This window comes from Nasonia vitripennis, chromosome 3, assembly GCF_009193385.2.
Source record: "Nasonia vitripennis strain AsymCx chromosome 3, Nvit_psr_1.1, whole genome shotgun sequence".
NCBI lineage: Eukaryota > Metazoa > Arthropoda > Insecta > Hymenoptera > Pteromalidae > Nasonia > Nasonia vitripennis.
Genome location: NC_045759.1, coordinates 9,398,818 through 9,420,665, shown reverse-complemented (window position 1 = coordinate 9,420,665; position 21,848 = coordinate 9,398,818). Strand labels below are relative to the sequence as shown.

The following is a 21,848-nucleotide window of genomic DNA, read 5'->3' as shown; positions in this document are numbered from 1 at the left end:
GCGATATCTTCGAACTCACTATACGCCGGGACACTGCCAATTAGGTAAATTCAATATAATTAAGTATATTCTATCCGGCCGACGATCTTCCGTCCGGTCAAGCCTTTCGTGATCTCTTTCTTTCTTTGATTTAGCTCGTTTCGCTGCTTGTTCCGCGCCGGGCTCTAATGCACTGTCACGATTTTGCATGCGGCCGAGGAGCGATCACGCTTACGGGGCATTTAAGTGGTTTAGGCTCGTCGCCTAAGGTTTTGCTCAACGTTGACAAATTTTTGAGTTTATTCTTTGTTGATATTATTATTGAACATTACCGTGGATTATCACCCTTGTAAAAATACGACACAAGCTTAAAGTTAAAAAGTTGTATATTATGCAGTTTACGTGTTCTTGGAAGATTCCATAAACCCGCTTTTACACCTTATTAAATTCTCTCCGCGGATCAGTGGCAGACTGCGAGATTAATTTCTTTTACCTTTTTGAATAAATTTATCTGCAGCGAAATAAGAGCAGACAAACGAAGAGAAGGAGATATCCGCAAGATCTGTGTCGAATCAGGTCTTTAATCGAGTATTAACATTAGATTGGCTCGGATCGAGCCGATTATTCCCTTGGGGTCATATAAAAACGGTGTGGAAAACTCGTTTAATGACTCATAACGCAGCAGCATCTCAACATGCCGAGATAAGACCTTGCCAGCTTCTGTAAAAGCGTTAACATCAAGATCGTAGCTCATAATATCATCGAGCCAACACTTACACGTTCGACGGCTTTAGCATATTCTCCCGCCAATTCTTTGTTCACACCTTTCTTTTTATCCTGGCGCTTACACTTGAAGCGTATTATCGGCGGTTAAATATCAAATATTTATAATAAATTTGATGGTAGCTCGTTTATCGATAAAAAATTGTATTTTTACATGAAAATAAGTACTTCACGGAAGCTTTTAAAGGTCGTACTGAGAACTTTAATAACGAGATTGTTCATAATTCTTTATCCACAAGACCCAAGCTGGCTGTCCTCGATGTGCAGATTGAGGTAGCTTGATGGCAAGATGGTTCGTTAATTGTTCCCACTACGTAATAAAATTTTAAAAGATTGAAGATTATCACATTTTGACAATGAAAAGATAAACAAAAAATCAATGCATACGTCGATCATTCTGTCAGATCCGAGAATCCTGATTTGAGTATTGGCAATAGCTCGGACTGCACCTAACTTGAGAACGTCGCTTTCTGGCCAATTCAACATAGAGGCGTACAAATCTCCGTTCTTACCAACTGTGTACCAAACATCTCCACTTATGGTATCGTTTTGTACTTTCCACGGCTGACTGTAGTATATAGCTTCACCGTTTGTTTTTAACCACTCTCCTTAAAAAACGAAAATTTTCTCTTTGAAATTTGTGCAACTCTTTAAGATTGCAAAAATTAATCAGTTACCCATTCCTAGCAATCTTTCTTCATAAATGGGTGCGATTATTCCATCCTTGGTAGGGCCCACGTTCATAAGTAAATTTCCTCCACAGCTTACAGTGGTAACCAATTCTTTGACAAGATCTTTCAGAGAGAAATAATCGCTTAGTTCTGCGTTTCTTCTGTAGCCCCATGACTTTCGATCAATGGTCATCGCATTTTCCCATTTGTGTAGTTGCAAAGTTCCTAATAGATCATACATTTTGATAATATGGCATCTTTAGTAAGGTGTCAAAATTAAAACCACGATATCGCACCTGGGTTAAACCGATCAGCGCAAGAGTAGAAATCTCCGTGTTTACAGTGCGTATCTTTTCCCCATCTATCATTAGTTACAACAGTATCTTTTACTGGACTATCGTTGTACAACCAAGCCAAAAACTCTCGAGACTCCCAGTATTCTTCTGTTGCATGAGCTTCACCGTCGGACCACAGAACTTCTGGTTTATAGTTTTCGATGAGTTCTCTCAGTTCTGGCATAGTTTTCTTGTGGACGAATTCCTTCGTAGTGAAGTTATTTTTATCGTCGTTTAACCATAATGGATTGAAAAATTCGAATAAGGAATGGTAGAGACCGAACTTCAAGTTTGTATTCTTTCTTATAGCATCAGCCAATTCGCCTGAGAATCAACGGTATGTTTGCGCGAATTTCCGAATAAAAAGATGTTCGAGAAAAATATAGTCAATGTTTTACCAACTAAATCTCGATGTGGCCCAACATCCATAGCGTTCCAGCTGAATGAGTATTTGGAAGGCCAGAGAGTGTACCCCTCGTGATGCTTACTGGTTAAAACAATATATTTCGCACCAGAATTTTCGAATATTTCGCTCCATCTTTTAGGATCGTAAAATGTTGCTGTGAAGTCTTTGGCAAATTCTTGATAGGAAAAGCCAGGCTTGTAATTTTTTCTCATAAAGTTGTCAACTTCTGGTAACTTGACTATAATACACAGTAAACGAAGACACAATAGTTTATATTCCCGATCCAAATATTGGCGCTACATACTTATCAAAATTTTAAATACCTTTTTGATATTGCCAAAACCATTCTGATTTGAAACTTGGAACACTAAAAACACCCCAGTGAATAAAAATGCCGAATTTAGCCTCGTCGAACCACTGCGGAAGTGGCCGACTATCTAAACTGTCCCAATTGGGTACATATTTTTTGTCACCAGCACAACATAGCATCGAAAAGCACAAAACAAAAAGAAATTCCCGAAGAATCATCTTCAATAACAATTCGATGACTGAAACAGAGGTTTTGTATGCGCTCTTACATTTATACATCATACGTCTTATCTAATCTTGCACGATTGTTTACAGCTACTATGAATAGAATAACCCGATGAAAAAACACCGATTTCGATAACGATACTCAGTTGTACTTGATAATAATACAACAAATAGATCTGATTCAAGCCATAAAGAAGAAAAGTATGTTGCAATGCAAATTGGCATTTCTGCGGTGGCATACGACCACGCAGTGGGTTGGCAAACAAATCTCGAAGAAACGACACAAATGCATCATTTGTCGGTTTGTGTGTTACGGGATTCCCGAGCCACAGGATTCCCGCAGACATCCATATAATAATGTAAAAGGTACACACAAGGAATAGCACGTTTCATCGCCATTAGAGTTGCTCGTTCTGAAAAGTATGTGTATACGTACGATCATTGCGAGGCGCTTCGGCTACGTGCCATATACTGCTGGAGATAGAGTAAAAGAAAAAGAAAATCAGAAGTCCGCGGGTTCAGCAATTTCCCGGAAACTCATCGCACGCCAGGCAAGTGCCTTTCATCGCCAGCTTTTCATGTCGGCTTCTTCTACTTCGTCTTCTTTCAAGCGCAATGCAGACAGACGGGAGACGTGCGCGGCTACTGCTGCACCTTACCATTTGCCTTATTCTCTTCTCTCGTCAGATTGCAATTGAACTTTCTTTCCGCACGACTTTCTTTCTCGTCGCAACAAACGTTGGAGGAAATCTGATTTTGTACAACTAATTCACGTAATAAGTATAATGTATTTTGATTCTGGGCAGAATCAGATAGTATTATTTATATACCTTTACATATAGCGCGTACAGATGAGCGCATTCGAAACAATATAGATGCATATCTTCACTTAATACATTCTAGATATCAATTATGAAAATAACCTTTCTGTATACGACCGTCATAGTGCATAAATACAGATCTTGATAATTAAATGTAACTTTGTAAAATTCATCAATTCGTCTCTACAGTAAATAACAGTTGCATTTGCTTGCCTTGCGGCAAGCAGAATCGTAATCTCAAATAATGCACCGCAGTAACAACAACGCACACAATAATACAGCTCTGGAACATCATAGATTCAAATTATCGGAAAATCTGTTGGGAAATGCGGCCGTCAGCGGCTCGCTGGTGGATTCAATAAAATCGCTACCTAATTCCAAAATAATCAAACGTAAACCGTTGCTGCACGCGCGTGCGGGAGCTTATACTCGCCAGCAGCATCATCAGTAGCGGCAGCAGCACAGTCAAGCGGAAAAAAGGAGGAAGGAACCACCGCAAGCAATCGTATTAAACAAACGACCTTATCGCCGCGATCTCGTTTCAATTAACGATTTTGCCGTGGAAGCGAGAGGGAGCGAGAGATCGGATCGACAAACGGAACTTCATTTCCCGCGGGCAGTGGAGTTGGCCTAACGCGAGGGCGTATGTGTATGTGTTCGTGTATGTCTCCGTACGTGTGCATGTATATGTAGCTGTCCGATAAGGCCTGACCCCCGCAAGGAGCGAATCGGAGAAGAAGTTGCGAAACGATCTTGCCGCCTCGCGCTAGGTCACTACTCGGCGAGTCACGTCCCGACGATCTGTAATTGAGGAGGATATGGGATAGATGAGAAAGGGGAAAAAAGGACAGAGAGCGAGGAGCTGCAGGCCCCTTTGTAATTGTGCAATGAGGAGAAAGGGAAGCGAGAGAGTCCGATAAGAGAGCGAAGAAAGGTAGTAAATGATGGAGAAAGAGAGCAGGCAGGCGCCTCATCGTATACTCTACTCGTGTGTATAGGTACATACCAACGCCGACCGCAGGCTATTCGTGGCAATTCGTCGATGCACTGCTATGGCCATTCGTTTCGTGGGAAAGCATTAGCCAGGCACGTAAAGTACGCAGGAAACGGGGAGCGATTGGAAACGGAGCATTTTACGCGGTGTTTGAAATAATTGATAACGCGTGATGTATCTTTTGTTGGGTCAACAGTAAGTTTCCTGCAGCACGACCCATAGTTGTTATGCAGTTCTTTAACGAGCAGCTACGGAATCATAAAGTCAACATTTCGTCGGTAGCACGGAGACTGCAGCACCGACCAATAGTAGTCCTATTTGCGTTTTTCTGAAACATCCAGGTAATATTTTACAATTAGTGTCTTGAAAGAATGAAATTTCTAAAATATACGCTAGTCTTTCATAACGGGATAGTAGCGATCGGAACAAGTGTAGAAATCTCTGCGCTTACACTCCGTCTGAGTGATCCCCATCGATCATTGCTAACTGCAGTTTCTTTTGCAGGACTCGCATTGTGAGCTGAAAACTTTCTCGACTGCCAATATAATATGCTCTGGAATCAGCGCAAGTTTCAAGAAGTGTTTTTTATATTTCTAGTTGACGGACTAATTCGATATGTATGAAGAATAAAACACGAGAAATCAAATCAGAAAAAACATGTTCGGCGCTAACAACCAAGATTTTTATGCTCACGCCTGCTTCAATGCTTATAAATAAATTATCTCAGCCTTATCAACTCATTACCTGCGATTGCTAATTGCCAGGTGTTATATGTACGTATGCGACTTTATCAACGGCCGATGAAAAAAATATAGCCGTCGCGATAAACTGCACGTATATTAATTAAAAATATCCCTGGAATTGTGCTGCACACTGTATAAAGCAGGCATTTTGTAAAGTGACGTACATATTATTAAATGCTCGTGAATCCACACCGACATTATTTACACATGAAGACGATAAATCGCGAGATAGACTGAGATCTAGTCCAGCCGTAATCGCTAATGAACGTCCCACTTCATTAAGATTTCCTTCACAGTCTATACGAGATATCTACAGGCAGCAAAACCTTTCGACCGATAATCACAGAAAATCCAGTGGTATGAGTGCATCAAGGCACATCAGTTCAACCCGATGGCGCATAACCATAAATCCCATCGTCTATTCAGTCTCCTCTGAATGTGGTGGACACGTGAAAGATCGGTCTGTTCTGTGCACACATACACGATGCATCTTCCCTGCGAATATGTCATCAGTAGCACGTATCTAGTGTACAGTGGTATCGTAGCCGAGCCGTAACGAAAAATCCCGAGACGCGGTTGGGCAATATGCTGAATGGCGCACTGTTACGCGGAAGTGCTCTCGCGAGAGTAGCTGTGCAGCACGCTCGGCGTGTCGGGCCCCGTGGAAGAAAGCGTAGAGACACAACAGATCGCTTGTCCGCCGACCGATGACACTAATGCGGGTTAACGACTGCCGCGAGCTTTTCCCGCGTATATACCTTGGCTGCATGTATAAGCGAGAGCTGCCTTCAAAAGACACTCCCAATACGTGCTCCTGCGCTTTTTTTGCCCCCTTCGATGACTGCGGCTAGAAAGTCTTTTCGAATAATGAGCTCGCCGCGCGGATTTCATAATTCACGAATCCGCGCTCTGCTACTACTGACAATGCTCTCCGCGCTGACAATTCAAATTTGTAACGTTAGTTAGCGGAGAGAGAGAGACTCGCGTTCATGAATATTGTGATACTCTCTGCGTGCCGCAGCGATTGTTTTCACTGGCTGCGGCGTGATTTATAGGCGTCTAATGGATTTGAAAATTAAGTAAATGTCCCGAGGCCGTGCATTGAATATGTAAGAAACGAGTAGGTTGCGTAGTTTTGCGCACACACGTTTATTTTCACTTTTGAAGAACTCGGAGGCCGAATAAAGACACCGCTCTGCGGCACGCTACTTCATGAAAGTTTCTGGGCCGATCTCGCAATTCGATCATGATTTATTGCACCCTCATACCGTACTCCTTGCAATGTATAGTTAAAGAGAACGTGTAAAGAAAAGCCCAGCATTGTAAATCTAATTGCCCGAGTTTGCAATTAACGGCCGCGCACAAATACAAAGTCTTCCTTGAGTCGCGCGCGGGTAATAAAAAGAGCCCAGGAATGCTTTAGTAAGTCCGCCAGCGTGCGGCAGAAATCTCGCACCTGAAAGTAGGGCAAAAAGCAAACTTTGACAATTAGCGTAATGAGCCTTTATTCATAATCGTCGGCAGATATATAAAAGACTCGCTCCGAGAACGAAAAGCAGTACAGCACAGCACGGCATGAGCAGAGCGAGACAATAACCGGCGGACAAAAAGCAAAAAGCAGCCAGTGCGCGCAGCTCCGAGAAATAGAGGACGCGCGAAAAAGAAGAAAGACAAAAGAGAGGGAGTTCGGGGTAACGTCGGAGGCCTACTATACTACGAGGTCTTAGGGCCCGCGTGTCAGGAATGTAATTCACACGCTGCTGGCATTCCGCTCCGTTCCGTCCCGCGGCGTCGCGCCTTTGTGCGCTCTGCTTTTTCCGCGGCCAACCCCCTTGCCTATAATTTTCAAGCGACGCTCCAAAACGCGTCTCGTGTCGCTTCGACCTAGTTTTTCCCCGACGTTTTCGCTTTCGAAGAGTATACAATGCGAGCTTGGATCGAACGTTCGACCTTGTTCGAATATTGGCTGTATCGGATGATCGAGAGGACTCACCTGGATTTTTAAGGAGACGAACATGCGCGTCGTCGTGTTTGATATTTTTTTCCGATTGGCCGAATAAATCTCGATATCTTCGTGAGGATAATTCCGCACTTGTAAGCTATGCAAGGTCTCGCCATTGAATTTATAGCCGGCAATTTAATTTGTTAATTAACTACAACGCAGCGAATTCAATTTCATAAAAGCAAAGAATAACATTAATATTTCTCATGAATGCGCAGTCGGCGCTTAATCACCTGAGGATCTGTCTCCGGGACAAGGAGACATTCAAGTCGACGAATGAAATTGTTGACGATTTGCGGTATATGTACAGAAGGATCCTCTCGAGTCTCTGAATGCTCCTCTCCAGCGCGGCGACTTATAAGAAGGATTCGCCTTAAATAGCGCGCGTCAATTGGCCCACTTTTCAAATAAAGCTCTCTCTCTCTCCCAGGGCTTCGAATATATAAATGATGAACTTTTCACGAGTACAGTGTCCGACTCGGCGAGGATTATTTCGCAGCTGTATAGGCTACTGTAAATAAATGCAGAGAGAGAGAGAGAGAGAGAGAGAGAGAGAGAGAGAGAGAGAGAGAGAGAGAGAGAGACGGCCGTGTGAATGGCAGCCGAGTTATGAATGTGCCTCCGTGCGCCAGACAACATTCCTCGACGATACGACGTCGCGACGTAGAATTGTGCGCGGCGCGAGTGACTCGAGTGCTGCGACGGCGGCAGCGACGACGAAAAAATAAAAAGGGCTGAGAAAAGAGAGACGAGTGCGCGCGCTGTAGTTGCAATTTCGAAGCAAACGCGGAAATCTTTATAAGCTATGTATACACGCGTATGAATTAATTAAGATTTTAGCTCGATCGCTTTTTCACTAGGATTTTGCAATTTAGATTATCTCTCGGACCGGCCTCACTACGCAATTGTGTCTTTAGGATCAAGGCTTGCTCATCAACGCGACAGAGTGTACAGCGGGAGATAAAACTGCGGTATTGTCCAGGGAGAAAATTGCTTTTGTCCTATTATAATTATCATTTCTATTATCGCAGTTCTCGGTACAGACTGCACTGCGCATTGTTCCGCGGAGCTCTTTTTAAATATCTCGCTCTGCACCTTTCAGCGTTTAATTAACTTCGAAATATAAAATGCAAACGCAGCTATACGACACAATTAAGAAATCAAAACATTAAACGACTCGTGATTTACCGTTGACAAGGACGAAAAAAGAACCATACAATATCGAACGGAGTAGGCTATTAAAAGGACACTCGTACGAGGTGATAAGAGAGAGACTCCTAACACCCGATATGAGCAAAGGTGCGCATTCCTCTTGACGCCCGCGACTGTAAATTATTCGAGCGACGATATAAACGTCGCGCCCGTTGGTTTTTTTTCACGAAGACACACGTACGCACACAAGCGCTTGCTGCTGCGATCGAGGCGACAAATCAGAATCGCACTTTCGGCACTTAAGCCTCTCTGCATAAGCGAAGCAATAAAATCCCACAGTCGTCGCTTCTTTTCGCCTCTCGAAAAGTGCGCACGGCTTATCAGAGCCTGCTTTCCCTTACGCGCGCGCTTTATATATCATATTTATCGATCGATAAAACGAGCGAGCACGGAGTTTACGAGCCGATACGCGGGACGAAAGTGAAGGACCATAATGCGATACCCTCGAGCCGCCGCCGCCGCCTCCGAAGAAGTGCGTCATAACACGAGAGAGCTATTATACTCGAACTTTTCCTTCTTCGGCTCTCCCGCGCGCTAAATTAAACTCGAAATTTTTTATTCGTACGCGCGCGTAACGTTACACCGCGAGGAAAAAAAATTGCGAAATTAGCGGGGATTCACGGTGTTGCGTCTCTCTACCCCCGGAGCGAGCGACGTCAGAGCCGCATCGATCATCGCCGCAGCCATAGGCTCTGAATAGCTCTTTCCGATGCGGAGATCCAAGACGCGCCGCGCGCTGTACTTTGACTAACGAAGCGATCGATACGAGTTATCGATGATCGCGTAATTGCATCGCACACTCCTGGCTGCGTACAGGTATGCGACGCCGAGTGTTTGGGAAAGCCAAATCCGTATTTGGACACAGCGTCGATATCTGCTATTATGACGCTATTAACTCACTTTCTTCTTACTCTCTCGGTACACGGTATGAGCAAACGGACTCGAGAACAAAGAAGTCGAGCTTTCCCGTCGCTTTGCATAGGATAATCGCGCAAAAAATGGCCCCTTTTTATACCCCCGTTATACTACACTCTCTGGCTTCATAATCTGGGCAGATTTATTAAGTACAAGCCGAGAGAGCAGAGGGGGCATAGGGCCTCTCACGCCGAATAACTACACCGCGATTTTGCTTTACTGCCGGCAGTGTGCGCGGCGGCGGAGGCTCGAGACACGATAAGAAACTTCCGGCGCGCGTACGCGTAATAAAAAGTTTGCAACCCCCGGCTATTCCAATAAAGATACGGAAGTACTTGATACGCCTTCCACTTCTTCTCGCTGCTTCTTCTTCTTCTTTCTCTCTCGCTCCGCAAGCTTTTTTCTCTCTCACAGCAGCGGTAGCTTGGACTCGGGCCAAATCGCTAAATCAGCCGTCGCTTCTCTCGAGGCCGAGTTTCGCGATGATTACGTGTGCATGCTCCTCTCTGTCTATCGTATCGCGGATGAGCGCTTGAATTTTTTCGCTTCCGATTAAACTTGTACGAGGATCACGTAGCTCTGTGGTTGCATTTAATTCCGGCATGGCTTTTTCGGGGGCGCCCTGTACGTGCGGGTTATCCGAGCTTTCACGAGCTTCGCCGCGATCGTTTATTTTTACACCGGCGATGCTGCGGTGCGCGCAGTTACGTTCACGTGTGCGCCGGTGAATGTAAATATTGTATGCGTTATTTCGATTAACGGGTATAGACAATCATTTTGGGAAAGCAATGATGGTTTACAAAAATATCCTCAACAGACGTCTTCTTGGCTTAATCACGCTCGAGATGACTAAATTACCATACGCGCGCAGAAGGACAAAAAATAAAAAGCTCGGAGAAAATCACTCCTAATTAACGAAGAACAAACGAGCACCCGATCGAGCCTCGTCACACACTGCAATTTGATCGACGCCGCGTCGTTGCATAATGATAAAACAGCCGCCGCGCTGCAGGACGCGCATACAGCGCTTTGTGTCTATGTTCGGAAACGTCGAGGTGCGTATATGCAGCTCTCCTTAATGGCCGGTCAGAAGCAGCAACAGCGGCGTGTCGTTGGCCTCTCTCGCGCCGTGCGCTCTCGACCTAATTATTTTACGGAAAATTGATGACGGAGCCCCTTTTCCTCTAGCGCGTATGTGTCTCCTGTAAGTATACAACGCAGCGCGTGTAACTATGAACCTGCGTTGCAACCCGGGGGCACTTAATGGCACGGGTATATACCAGTTGCCTACACGCGCACGAGTAGAGACAAAAACTCGGTAATAAAGAGATGTGGAAGCGCCCAGGAAGGAGCGAAAGGAGAGAAAACCGTCTAATCAGCACGTGTATGCGCAGAGCCGGCTTTATACGTGACCGGACGATCGCGTGGCTCTATTAAACAGCGCGGAATCTCTCTCGCGCTAATCACTATCGAATTTCGAAAAGAAGAACAGCGCTTGCGACAAAGACAGAGCACGGCATGAATGCGTCGTCGCAGCGGCGGCAGCACTTAGCCAGAGTGTACACGAGGGAGCAGAGAGAGCGGTGCCGGCACTGCGTCGATATATCGGATGTTCACGCTTGACAAGGAATCCTGCGCAATTAGGCGGACACACTGCGCTCCCAATTACTCGCCGGGCAATGCGTTTATGCCCCGGCGGGAGGCAGCGCGCGCGTCGACGACGAGTCAAAACAGCCTTTATTAAGGTCATTAGCGATGCCCTGGGCTTTCGTGAAAATTGACAGGACGCGACGACCCTCTCGTTACGAACACATCGCACTCGGAGAAAGGCTTGCGCGACTGAGTCACGCGCTTGTACACTTATGCGATTATACTTGAACGATCACTAGCAAAAATATACATGTTGGTATAAGCGCGGGTAATACGTGCGAGGCACAGGGCGATTATCGTAAAAATTTAGTGCCGCGAATACAATATAATGCAAACAGCACACTCGCGGATGAGAGTTTTGACGGACCGGTTAATTTCTCTCGCCATCATCTTTAATATCTTTACTCAGCGCCGGGAGAAGGCTAGCGACTCTCTCTCTCTCTCTCTCTCTCTCTCTCTCTCTCTCTCTCTCTCTCTCTTGTCATAAAGCTCGCAGTTATTACTAGAGTACTGCACTACGAAATTTACGACTCGAGCTCGTAAAGACACACGCGCGCGAGTGCATATTCTAAGCATCCTCCGCAGGATTTTTCCTACACACACGCGTAGTATAACTCCATCTTAATCGCCCTAGCTCGAGTCCTTAAACAAAAAGGGTGTGTAAGCATAGGCCCCGTATAAAGTCGTGCCAACTGCAACTTAAGCGCGCGGAACGTAATTCCCCGGCATTTAATTTAACTTTTGCGCTAGGCAGCTGAAGGAGCATTATCGCTCGTACGATATGCCGCTCTCTCTCTCTCTCTCTCTCTCTCGCTCGCGTAATCCTTCCCCTAATTAGGCTTTGTCTGGAGTGCTGCTTTTTTCTCTTTTCATTCGCTCTGGTTCGAAGTCGAAAGCTGCACCCCAACGCGCGATTCTCTTTCACGTAATGCCCGTAGAAATTTTTACCCCCTTCGCTACAGCTTCCTCACTCTCTGTATATTCCCCGCAAACATAACAGCCTTCTTTTTTCTTCTCTCTCTTCCTAACTATTTTTTTTCTATGCACTGCCCTTTCTTCTGGCTGATGCTTCTTCTCTTTTTTTAGATGTACTTTTGTATATTTTTTTGTTTAATCATATATTGTTGTTTATCGAGCTGAATGAACTGAACGATTCGCCATCAATTTCACTCGAGCTTTAACTAATGAGAAGCTCAGCTCCGATTACGTTCGATTGGGGCGTAACTAAGGCACCGTGAAAATCGCGTTCCGAAGAGTTTCTCCTACCACTGTGTCTCTCACGCGACGGGCAAATCAGAACAAAGGCCAAGGAGAAATCTCTCGATGATTATAATCCGAGCGAAATTGAAAATAGCCACATTGTTTCTCGTGCGCGCAATATCGCGCCAAGACGATCTCTCGCCGGACACCTGTCGAGAAAATAAAGAGAACGCGAGAAAAAAAGGAAGATCGAGACGGCAAAATTACGGGGCTAGCTAGCGAGTTATTGTTATGCGCGAGTAATGAGGCGCATTACTGCAACACACCGCGCCCGGTATATTTAGGGCCGTTTCACCTCGGGCCGTTCCATAAATTCCTGATTTCCCTCCTCGACTGCGCGGGCGCAGGTAATGCACGTTGGCGGAAATTCGAGACTCCGCGACGTATATCGGCTTTAACGCGCCGCGAGCTCAAAGGAGAGAGTTCGCAAATCGTATAATGCGTGCTAGAGTCTCGTTTGCCCGTTTGACACGCTCCCGCGCGGCAGCGACGGTGGTCGAGACTGTGCTCTGTGTATTGTTGCCATTCCCCCCTCCTGTTCTTAAGTGATTCGTCCGAAATGGTAAAACTGCGCGACCCAAGGGTCACGCGATGCTGCAATTCAAGAAAAATATTGACCTGTGTGAAAAGCAAGGAAAACAGAGACACACGTGTGTGTATGCGCCTCCTATCACCCCAGCTCCGAGGCTTGTTTTTATAAATCACTAGGGCAAATTAGCGCCGATGCAGCGCATCGAGGAAGAAAAAGCAATAGGGGAACAGGTAAAGCTATTAGCGCCACGACGAGGACGACGTTATGTACATTCTCGCGGATAATGAGGAGGTTCTCGTTTGTAGATCCACGCGGATAAACAGAGCGCGTCAAACTGCGCCAGCCACATTAGTCTTTCCGCGGTGCCGTACGTGTGTCTATGGGATCCTATAAGCTGCCGCGAAGACTATAACAGTACGTCACTCTCGCGCGCGTTCGTCGAGGGCGACGTTTCTCTAATCTCCGAGGATTTGCCCTTCACGCGAACGAGGCTCTGTGTACAGTTTTAAATTTGACTAATTGGAACTTCGATATTTAATACATGTGAGCGATTCCTCGAAGGTCACATCGCATGGTTTCGAGGTATACGTACGCGCAATTTCACTTAGACCCGTCATCAATTTTCCGTCGGCCTCGCAGACACTCGGGAAACGACACGCATTAGAATCCGGGAAGATCGAACGGTGAACCCTGCGTGCAACGCCGAGGAAATACATGGCTCCAGGAAGTTCGCTGACATTAATGACTGTCGGGTAATTAATGCGACTTGCTTTCCCTCCTCTCTTATTCCAGGGACTTTAGTGGATTACTTTTACTTCAGCGCGCTGTCTCGGGGCTTATACGCGTTTACAGCGATATAAAATTAGCGGCTAATGAAATCTCGCCGCGCGTATAGATGGAAATTTCCTGCCTCGTGCGAGCGCTGGAGAAAAAAATTATATATTGAATTTTCCGCACACACACACACACACACGTATATATATATATATATATATATATATATATATATATATATATATATATATATATATATATATATATATATATATACTTTGATCTCGCGCACGACACACGCGGTGGTGGCGGCACTTTTACGCGCGAAAAAATCTAATTTGAATCATAATAAAAGCGCGCGCTAATGAACATCGAGAGCGACCGCATGATTTCAATATGCATGAATTTAAAATCCCGCGCGCATCAGCGCGGCGGCCCATTAAAGAAAACCCTATTAGCGTAATTGAATAAAAGAGTACATCGTCGATGATCCGACAAAGGGGAAGGGACGTAAAAAAGCTGCTACGCGGCCGCGACCGGGGTGTAATTGATGAGTCGACTACTATGGCGCGCGGATATTTTTAGAGAGGAAAAAAGGGCCTAAAAACGAGAGGGGTTCGGCCTATCCGTCAATTCAAGCTCGAATTACCGTGGCTTTTAACGAGCGCGGGACACGCGGTGGAAGCTAGAGAGAGAGAAAGAGTTTCATCGTCGTGTTACTAAGCAAATGCGCGCGTATGCAAGGCCGGAAGCTCGCGACTAATTGCTGCGTCGCGGCCGATGACAACACATCGATTCCCGATGGCGGATCCGGTATGGAAGCTTGTCTTTCTTTGCTTTAGAGAGAAGCGGAGGGACGTCCGAGTAGATGATCGCGCAATTAACTCGAGAGGCTTTGTGCGAAACGTGACGCGCAGCTTAGGTCCACATGCACGCACGAGTCCTCTGTTTGCCGGGCAGTGTGTTTGCGGAGTATTATATCCTACTCTGCTTTAAAATACATCCGCGCATCGATCGTAAAAATGGAGACGCGTAGGAGAAAGTGCACCGCGTAATTTTACCAACGACCCTCGAGTATGCGCATACAGAGAGAGAGAGAGAGAGAGAGAGAGAGAGAGAGAGAGAGAGAGAGAGAGAGAGAGAGCTCAGTTAGTAGTCCCTGAGCTCTACACGCGGTACATACACCCGTCTTACGTGTAAGCAGAAGACTCAATAACTACTCCGCGATAACAAGTTGACTCTCCTATCGAACGCTCGGCTCCTACTCTCGCTCTGAGAGTGTGTGTATAGGTACTCCGCGCTTACACGCAGCCGAAGTGTTGTAGACGTCGACGGCAACACATCTTAGCCTTAAGTCTCATCCTCTACCTTCAGAGTTTCCGTGGCTGTAGCCTATGCACGTGTGACGCAGCGAATATCATAACTCGATTTGTCGGTCTGTTCGGAAATGAATCGTTAAATTCCGCGGTGGTTGCTCGCGCGTAGTCACATTCATAATGTGAGCGCAGTTCGCGCGTATAAGCCCGGTTCATCCATCTCTTCCCGTTAAAAGTTGCATAAAGAGTGCATGGAAGAAACTCGAGTGCGCCCTGTAAGTGCAGCAACCTACCGCGCGGATCGCGGAAATCCGCGTGTTTACGCGCCGAGAGCGAAGAGGACACGCGTAAATGCAGTTATCCGCACTCGCGCGCGAGAACGTCGATTTACGATGCCGAGTTCGTATATACAGCTGCGCACACGATTGCGTATGTTTAAGCGATTACCACGCGGTAGTTTTTCTCGCAGCTCTTTCTCTCCTTACTTCTGAAATTGCGATATCTCAGATTATGTCGACGCAGTAACGGCTCATGAAAATCAATCCGATGGAGTGTATGACGTAAGACGGGAAAAAGCGCGTCCCTTTCGAAAAAACATAACGTCTCTTGAGTCTCGATAAAAACATCCATCATGCATTCATGCATGACGTGTGCACTGGCGATCCGATTTGGAAATGCGCGGAATTAACCGCGTCCAAAATCAACACAGAGAGGGTCCGCAACGGAAAATCCACGTGCCGCGCCGTCGGGACACAAACAGAGTAGAAGAACGACAGCGACACAGAGCCGAGTGTACTGCAGCAGCAACGAAAGAGGTAGAGAGAGACCGGCAGATAGCATCGAAGCAGAGCAGTGGCACTGCCGAGCCATGTAATTGATTCACAGTAAAACAATGAACCTCTGTGTGAAATTGCTCTCTGTGCCATGCCTCCTGTTTATACGTCTTTCTCTCCCCTGTCGTAGCTCTGCTTCTGCCGGCGCTGCTTCGCGCTTTGCGCGATTTGAAACTGGAGAAACGCTTTTAACTGTTTGCTCGACTACCGGCTGCTCTCTCTCTCTCTCTCTCTCTCTCTCTCTCTCTCTCTCTCTCTCTCTCTCTCTCTCTCTCTCTCTCTCTCTCTCTCGACCTTCTTGTGCTCCGCTGTCGCAAATATAGCTCGGCCTGCCGCCGCTGCTGGGAGTGTGTATAAGTGACGCCAGGTGAAACGTGACGTGATGTATGCGGGGGTCCACGTCAAACATTCGCCGAGCGGCATTTTTAATTCGCCCGTTTGCTTTCTCTCGCTCGAATAATCCCATAAACAAATGCCCAAGAGCGTTGTAAATCGCGCACTATCGAACGAACTTGCATAAAGGATCCGAAGCACGCGGCGGCGACCTCCTTTCCCTCCCGAGAGTTTTCCCTCCCTTTTTATTTCGCGTTCGTTATTACTTTTCCCCTTTTCTGTTTTCTCTCTATACATAGCTGGGCTCGCGTACTTTCGGGGCGGCGGAGAGCTTTGTTCGCTTTAAGCGCTGAATGACGCGTGGCAGTAGCAACGGCGGCTCTTTGCCGAAAGGAATGCACATGCAGCAAGCACTACTGCATCAAAAATATAGCGAAAATACGAGGTGAAAGCTGCTGCTGCCGCGGCTGCTGCGATGTCTGCCAGACAATGGGCGAGCGAGAGAGCGTTCACTTTTGAACCGCAAGCCGGACGCATTGTCGACGTGTTTTGTTGCGCGCGTGCTCGAAAACTTATGGAAATACACGTGAGCCTCGTAAAAATGCTTTGATAGCGTTCGTCCCTCCGATGAAAAAAGGGACGAACGCGTGACAGCTGCGCTGGCTTATGAATTTTTTAAACGCTTGCGCTTCTCGCGGATTTTTCTATTTTTGCGGTCGCCCTGCGCTTTTTTACGATTTGTGCTTGGGTCTTCACTTTTCGGCAAGACGTAGTACAGGACATTTTTTTTTAATATATGCACTTTTTGATCTGCATCCGCCCTGAAATATCATTCTAAAAATAGCTCCACGTTTTACATCTAAACAACCGAAGCAAAATTTTATCAGCTTTACCGAAAACCAATCCTTGAAACCCGTGCCTCCATCTATGCACTCCCGCGGCAACTGAGCCTGGCGCGCGGCGCGCGGCCTGCGGGCTTTCCTCCGGCGCTGCTGCACGTGGCTCGTGTCTGCGATTTATCCCGTCGCTCTCTTCGTCGTCGTTATACGTCAGCAGTTTGCGGGCTCGCGTCACTGCACGGGATTTAGGTCGGCGCGTATGTGCACTGGCTCTCTTTTCCGCAAGCTCGAGCGCGAGAGCTTTTTTCTCCCTCTCTCGCTCGCTCTGCGAGCTTTTTTTCTTACGGGCGCGCTTTCACGGACTCGCTTATTAAGTCGCCCGTTGAGCCGGTCTACGTGTCCTTTTTGTCAATGAATGTGTTTGGCTTGAGCGAGGAAACGCTCGTTGCTTTAGAATAAGCCGGGGCTTAGGTCGGCTGAGGGGATTTCTGCGTTGCTATATACTAGAAATTAAAAATATTTCAAGTCTTGCGTTCTAATTAAAAATTATAGTCTTTCGTGTGCATCCGTTGAAAAGCTTGAATGATACGCTAAAAATATAAATATTAAACTAGACTAATTAATTAATATTGATTTTTGCGTAGGTATGAACGACCCTGTATAAAACCACAGCGGTTTTGGACTGGCAGCTTTCTCCCAGCGCTCAGACTCTCCGTGTCTCTAATCAGCGAAGATAGGTGGCGCATAGGCGCTATTTTACTTCCCTTATCGCTATGGGCTATTCCAGTGCATATATAGCGGCTTGTCGTCTATCCCAAATTGCGTTTGTTGGAATTGCTTGGCTTACAAGCCAAGCAAGCCTAGTTGTAAGCAAAGCAATTCCAACAAAGGCAATTTATGCTATAATTTCAAAATAAAAATTCTGTCATTCACATATCAGCCAATGAGTTGATTTCTGCGTTTTGAGGCTGATACTCCTATACTAATGCGTTATCAAAGCGTTTTACACATAAATGTACGCGAAACCAAGCTACAGTTCCGTCAGTTATGCAAATGCGACGACACTTTCTCAGAATCTCTCTTTCAGTCCCGGTATCCAAATACCTTCATTTGCACGCGCGCGTGCCTAGAGAGCCCCGACTTCTCGCAAGTGTGCTGCGTGAAGTCAAGCTCCGATCGATCGAACGTGAGTTACCTCGACGTGTTTTTTTCTCTTTTTCGAAACCCCCCTTCTGGCTCTCTCTCTCTCTCTCTCTCTCTCTCTCTCTCTCTCTTCGTTAAGACGACGCCTGTGTATGCATGCATGCTTGCGCCCTGCCGGCAATTTATGCGCGTATGCGCCTTCGCGCGACCTCTCTCTCTCTCTCTCTCTCTCTCTCTCTCTCTCTCTCTCTCTCTCTCCCTCTCTCCCTCGCGCACGAAATGCTCACCGACGCGAATCGATAGTGCGCCACTTGAGACCCGACTCTCCACCGCCGCTGCTGCTGCGACGATTGCGTATATGAAGCTGGGAGTGTGCGTGGACAATTCATTTCGTAGATTTTTTTAATTTCTTGGAAGAAAATAAGGAAGATGTAGTTATTGCACTGTCTTTTACCAGTCTACGAAAGTGACCATTTGACGGTTTAATCAACGACTGTTAATTTCTCCAATATATTCTACCGATTGCTCTACCTCATTTGGCTTCTCTCAGCGCAGCTCCTCCCTCTGAATGGTAAAAGGCTCTCGCACGTAAATACCTCAAAGCCGGCTAAACCAAATTAAGCGAAAATTAATCACAAAGACAGAAGCAGCAGTAGCATACACACACACCCGTTGAGATCCTTCTGAGCTCGCGTCGGAAAACAACTCCTCCTCGCGCGTAGCCAGCCACCCCTTCAGATAATTAATCTTCATATCCTCTCTCTCTCTCTCTCTCTCTCTCTCTCTCTCTCTCTCTCTCTCTCTCTCTCTCTCTCTTTCTCGTCATTACAGCCCCAGTCTCGCACATACGCACAGAGAAACATAAATCACATCGCCTGCTCTCCTCGAGTGGAGTAACTCCTACACTCGTGAGCGCGCGGTGCATATTTGGATTACGCAATCTCTTCTTTCCCCCTTTGGATTTTCCGTAAATCCGCGAGTGCTGCAGAGGGGAGGAAAAAACGTATGGTCTGTACGCAGGGGGTGAGCGAGAAAGAGTCATTAGCCCGCGGAGTGTATAGCGTGGGTATAAACCGGGTCAAGTGTCCTGGCTGCAGATATCGCCAGCGCACGCACTTTCGAGAAGAAAAGCGCTGCTCCTGCCACTGCTTTTTTTGAAGTCGAGAGCGATTTCCTTCGTCGTGCGTGTGCACATTTACTCGGCTCCGCGCGTGTCAAGAAGAAAAATCCCGACGAGCTTGCTTGTCATTACGACACGGAAAGTCTCTCGAAAATTCTCACTTCAAAGAGTGCGTATAAGACGCGATCTTCTCAGCTCTCTCGCATTAATTAAGAAACAAACTCTCGCTACATAGTAGTGCAGTGCGCGGGAAAATAGAGCCGTCGTAAAGCGAAGACGGCCGCGTTGATTTTACGAGAGGATCTCGCGCACTTACCCCCGTGATTTATCCTTTTATAAAGTCCGCGGGTTTGATACGCCGCGGAATCGAGAAACTGCAGTGTGTACGCTTTTGCCTACACACTGCGCGAGAGCGCGGCAATTTACGGGGTGTATTTTAAGCGGACACACACACCGCAATAAACCGCGCATCGTCGCGGCGAGTGAATTATAGTCAAGCGGCTCGAATGAAAGAGAAAACGCCGCGCGCTCGTATACGCGTGCACTTTTATTCCGGCGTTTGCTCGAAAAGAATTTATTAATTAGAGTCGCACAGCGCGGAGGTAAACGTTATTTTCGTTTCGTAAACACACACGGAGCCGTAATAACCATTGTGCACGCGGACAGATCGATCGTAATAACGGTTATGCCGATGAGCAGAGAGAAGAACGTTTACCGTCAGAATACCGCGCCGCTCCTCCCTGTGCAGCAGAGAGAAAAGAGAGCTGACGACATTGTAAGTGCAGCGCATACACTTGTATGCAAATAATCTTCATTACATCGCGCGTGGTCCTCTGCAATAAAAGAGCAGTTACGTCCGCTTTTAAGGAAAACGATAATAGCCCTCGCATTACGTCAACAATGCGCTCGCGCGCGGATGATTAATCCGTTATGTAAAAGCTGCATCGGCGTCTCGGGAAAACCGTTTCGCTTCGCCGGGGGTAAATCTCGGCCATACGACACACAAGAGCGCCGCGCCGCGCGTCGTCATCTTCTCTCTCTCCTGCTCGAACGGCACTCTTCGTCGCCCTATAAATCTTGCCGTGGTTCTCCCACGACGATGGAGATGACTGTGTGAGTGTGTATACGTGGGTGATGCCGCGGAGCTACGTGTGCATTATTGGGTACTTACACAGGCTCGTGATCTACGGGATCGACGCGCGAGATCGTGCGGGATAATATCGCGGAGGCGCGCGCGACAAATATCGGTAAAATCGACTTGTCGACACTCTCTGCCGCTGTGATTTACGTTTAAGACAGACTATACGGCTATATACTCTGCTTTTTGCACGATCGCGTTACAGGATCATGGCGCGTACATATTATAGGCTATCAGAGCGGAGAAGATGTATGGATTAGTTCTACTTAAAACACCTTGCTGCACGTACGTCGCCCTTCAAAAACGCTTTTTCAAATTTATCTCTCGGCTTTTGCATGCGGAATAACGACCTGACCTTGAAGCCGCTCAAGGGGTTAGTTCGATGACTATCTCCGTTCACGATTTACCGGACGTCTGCTGCTGCTGCTACGTATAGAGTACGTATAGAGTGTGAGTATACGAGCGCGAGCGGCGATCGAGCCACGCGATAATTTTGTCGTTGCAAGACGAATTTCAATCCGAGCACAGAGCGCACAGCTTTATCGGAGCTCTACTTAAACTTTCGACTCGGCGAAACGATTCAATTCGTCGCGCGCGCCAGTCGATTTTTATCAAGAGAGCCTTATACTCGTGTCTTTCTTGAACATTACCGCTCCTGTATCAAAGCGAGAGAGAAAGACGGCCTCGGAATCATTAGATTCATTCGGAATTATATCTCATTGTTTCGTCGAGAGGCATATCTCTCGTTCTCTGGCGAAAAGGTATAGTCCGTATAATGCCTCGGCGCGCCGCGCATTTCTTCGGCGTATACAGCCGGCGAGAGAGAGAGAGAGAGAGAGAGAGAGAGAGAGAGAGAGAGAGAGAGCCAGTTAACGAGCGTAAAGGCGTCAGTGTTATGCCTTCCGCTTGTTTGTACTTTAATTTGTCCTATTTTCCCGAGGCTCTTGGTCGATGCCAGTTCTTACCCGCGTTCCCAACGATCCTCGCGCGCGAATTAGAGAGAGAGAGAGAGAGAGAGAGAGAGAGAGAGAGAGAGAGAGAGAGAGAGAGAGAGGAGTTACCTCTGGGCTCCTTGCGCGCTTTTATAGCCGGAACTCCTCTTTCTTCTCTCTCTCTCTCTCTCTCTCTCTCTCTCTCTCTCTCTCTCTCTCTCTCTCCCGAGGAGCCGCGGCGGCAATCATCGCCTCAAGAGGGAAAACGGACGATACTTATACGCGTTTGCGTTATTCAGAGGTATTTTACGGGGATGGTGAGATGTAGAGAAGAGTGAAAACAAGCCGTACTCAGAACGGATAATGCAATGAAGAGCATCTCTCAGCTCTCTCGGGGGGAAGCGTCGTCGCCCCGGCTCTTGAAACAATATGTGCGCGGTAAGAATGGTCGTTATAAAAGTAATAGATCCATCAGTTTCAGCCAACGAATGCGCGAAAAAAAGGAAAAAACAACACCGCAAGCGCGCGGCAAAAGCCCGGTGAGGGCTCGTATATCTTCATAAAAGATCGCCGGTGTCCGTTC

General features: G+C 46.8%; 1 protein-coding gene across 1 annotated transcript; it reads right to left on the bottom strand.

Moving 5' to 3' along the window:
• Positions 1-872: 872 nt before the first annotated feature.
• Positions 873-2,724, bottom strand: LOC100119875 (alpha-L-fucosidase-like). Its single transcript, XM_001603530.4, has 6 exons — positions 2,498-2,724; positions 2,167-2,412; positions 1,730-2,092; positions 1,440-1,658; positions 1,150-1,370; positions 873-1,072 (listed from the first exon to the last, which is right to left on the bottom strand). The coding sequence occupies exons 1-6, from the start codon at positions 2,700-2,702 to the stop codon at positions 965-967; spliced, it is 1,362 nt and encodes a 453-aa protein (XP_001603580.1). The 5' UTR covers positions 2,703-2,724; the 3' UTR covers positions 873-964.
• Between the last annotated feature and the right edge of the window lie 19,124 nt (positions 2,725-21,848).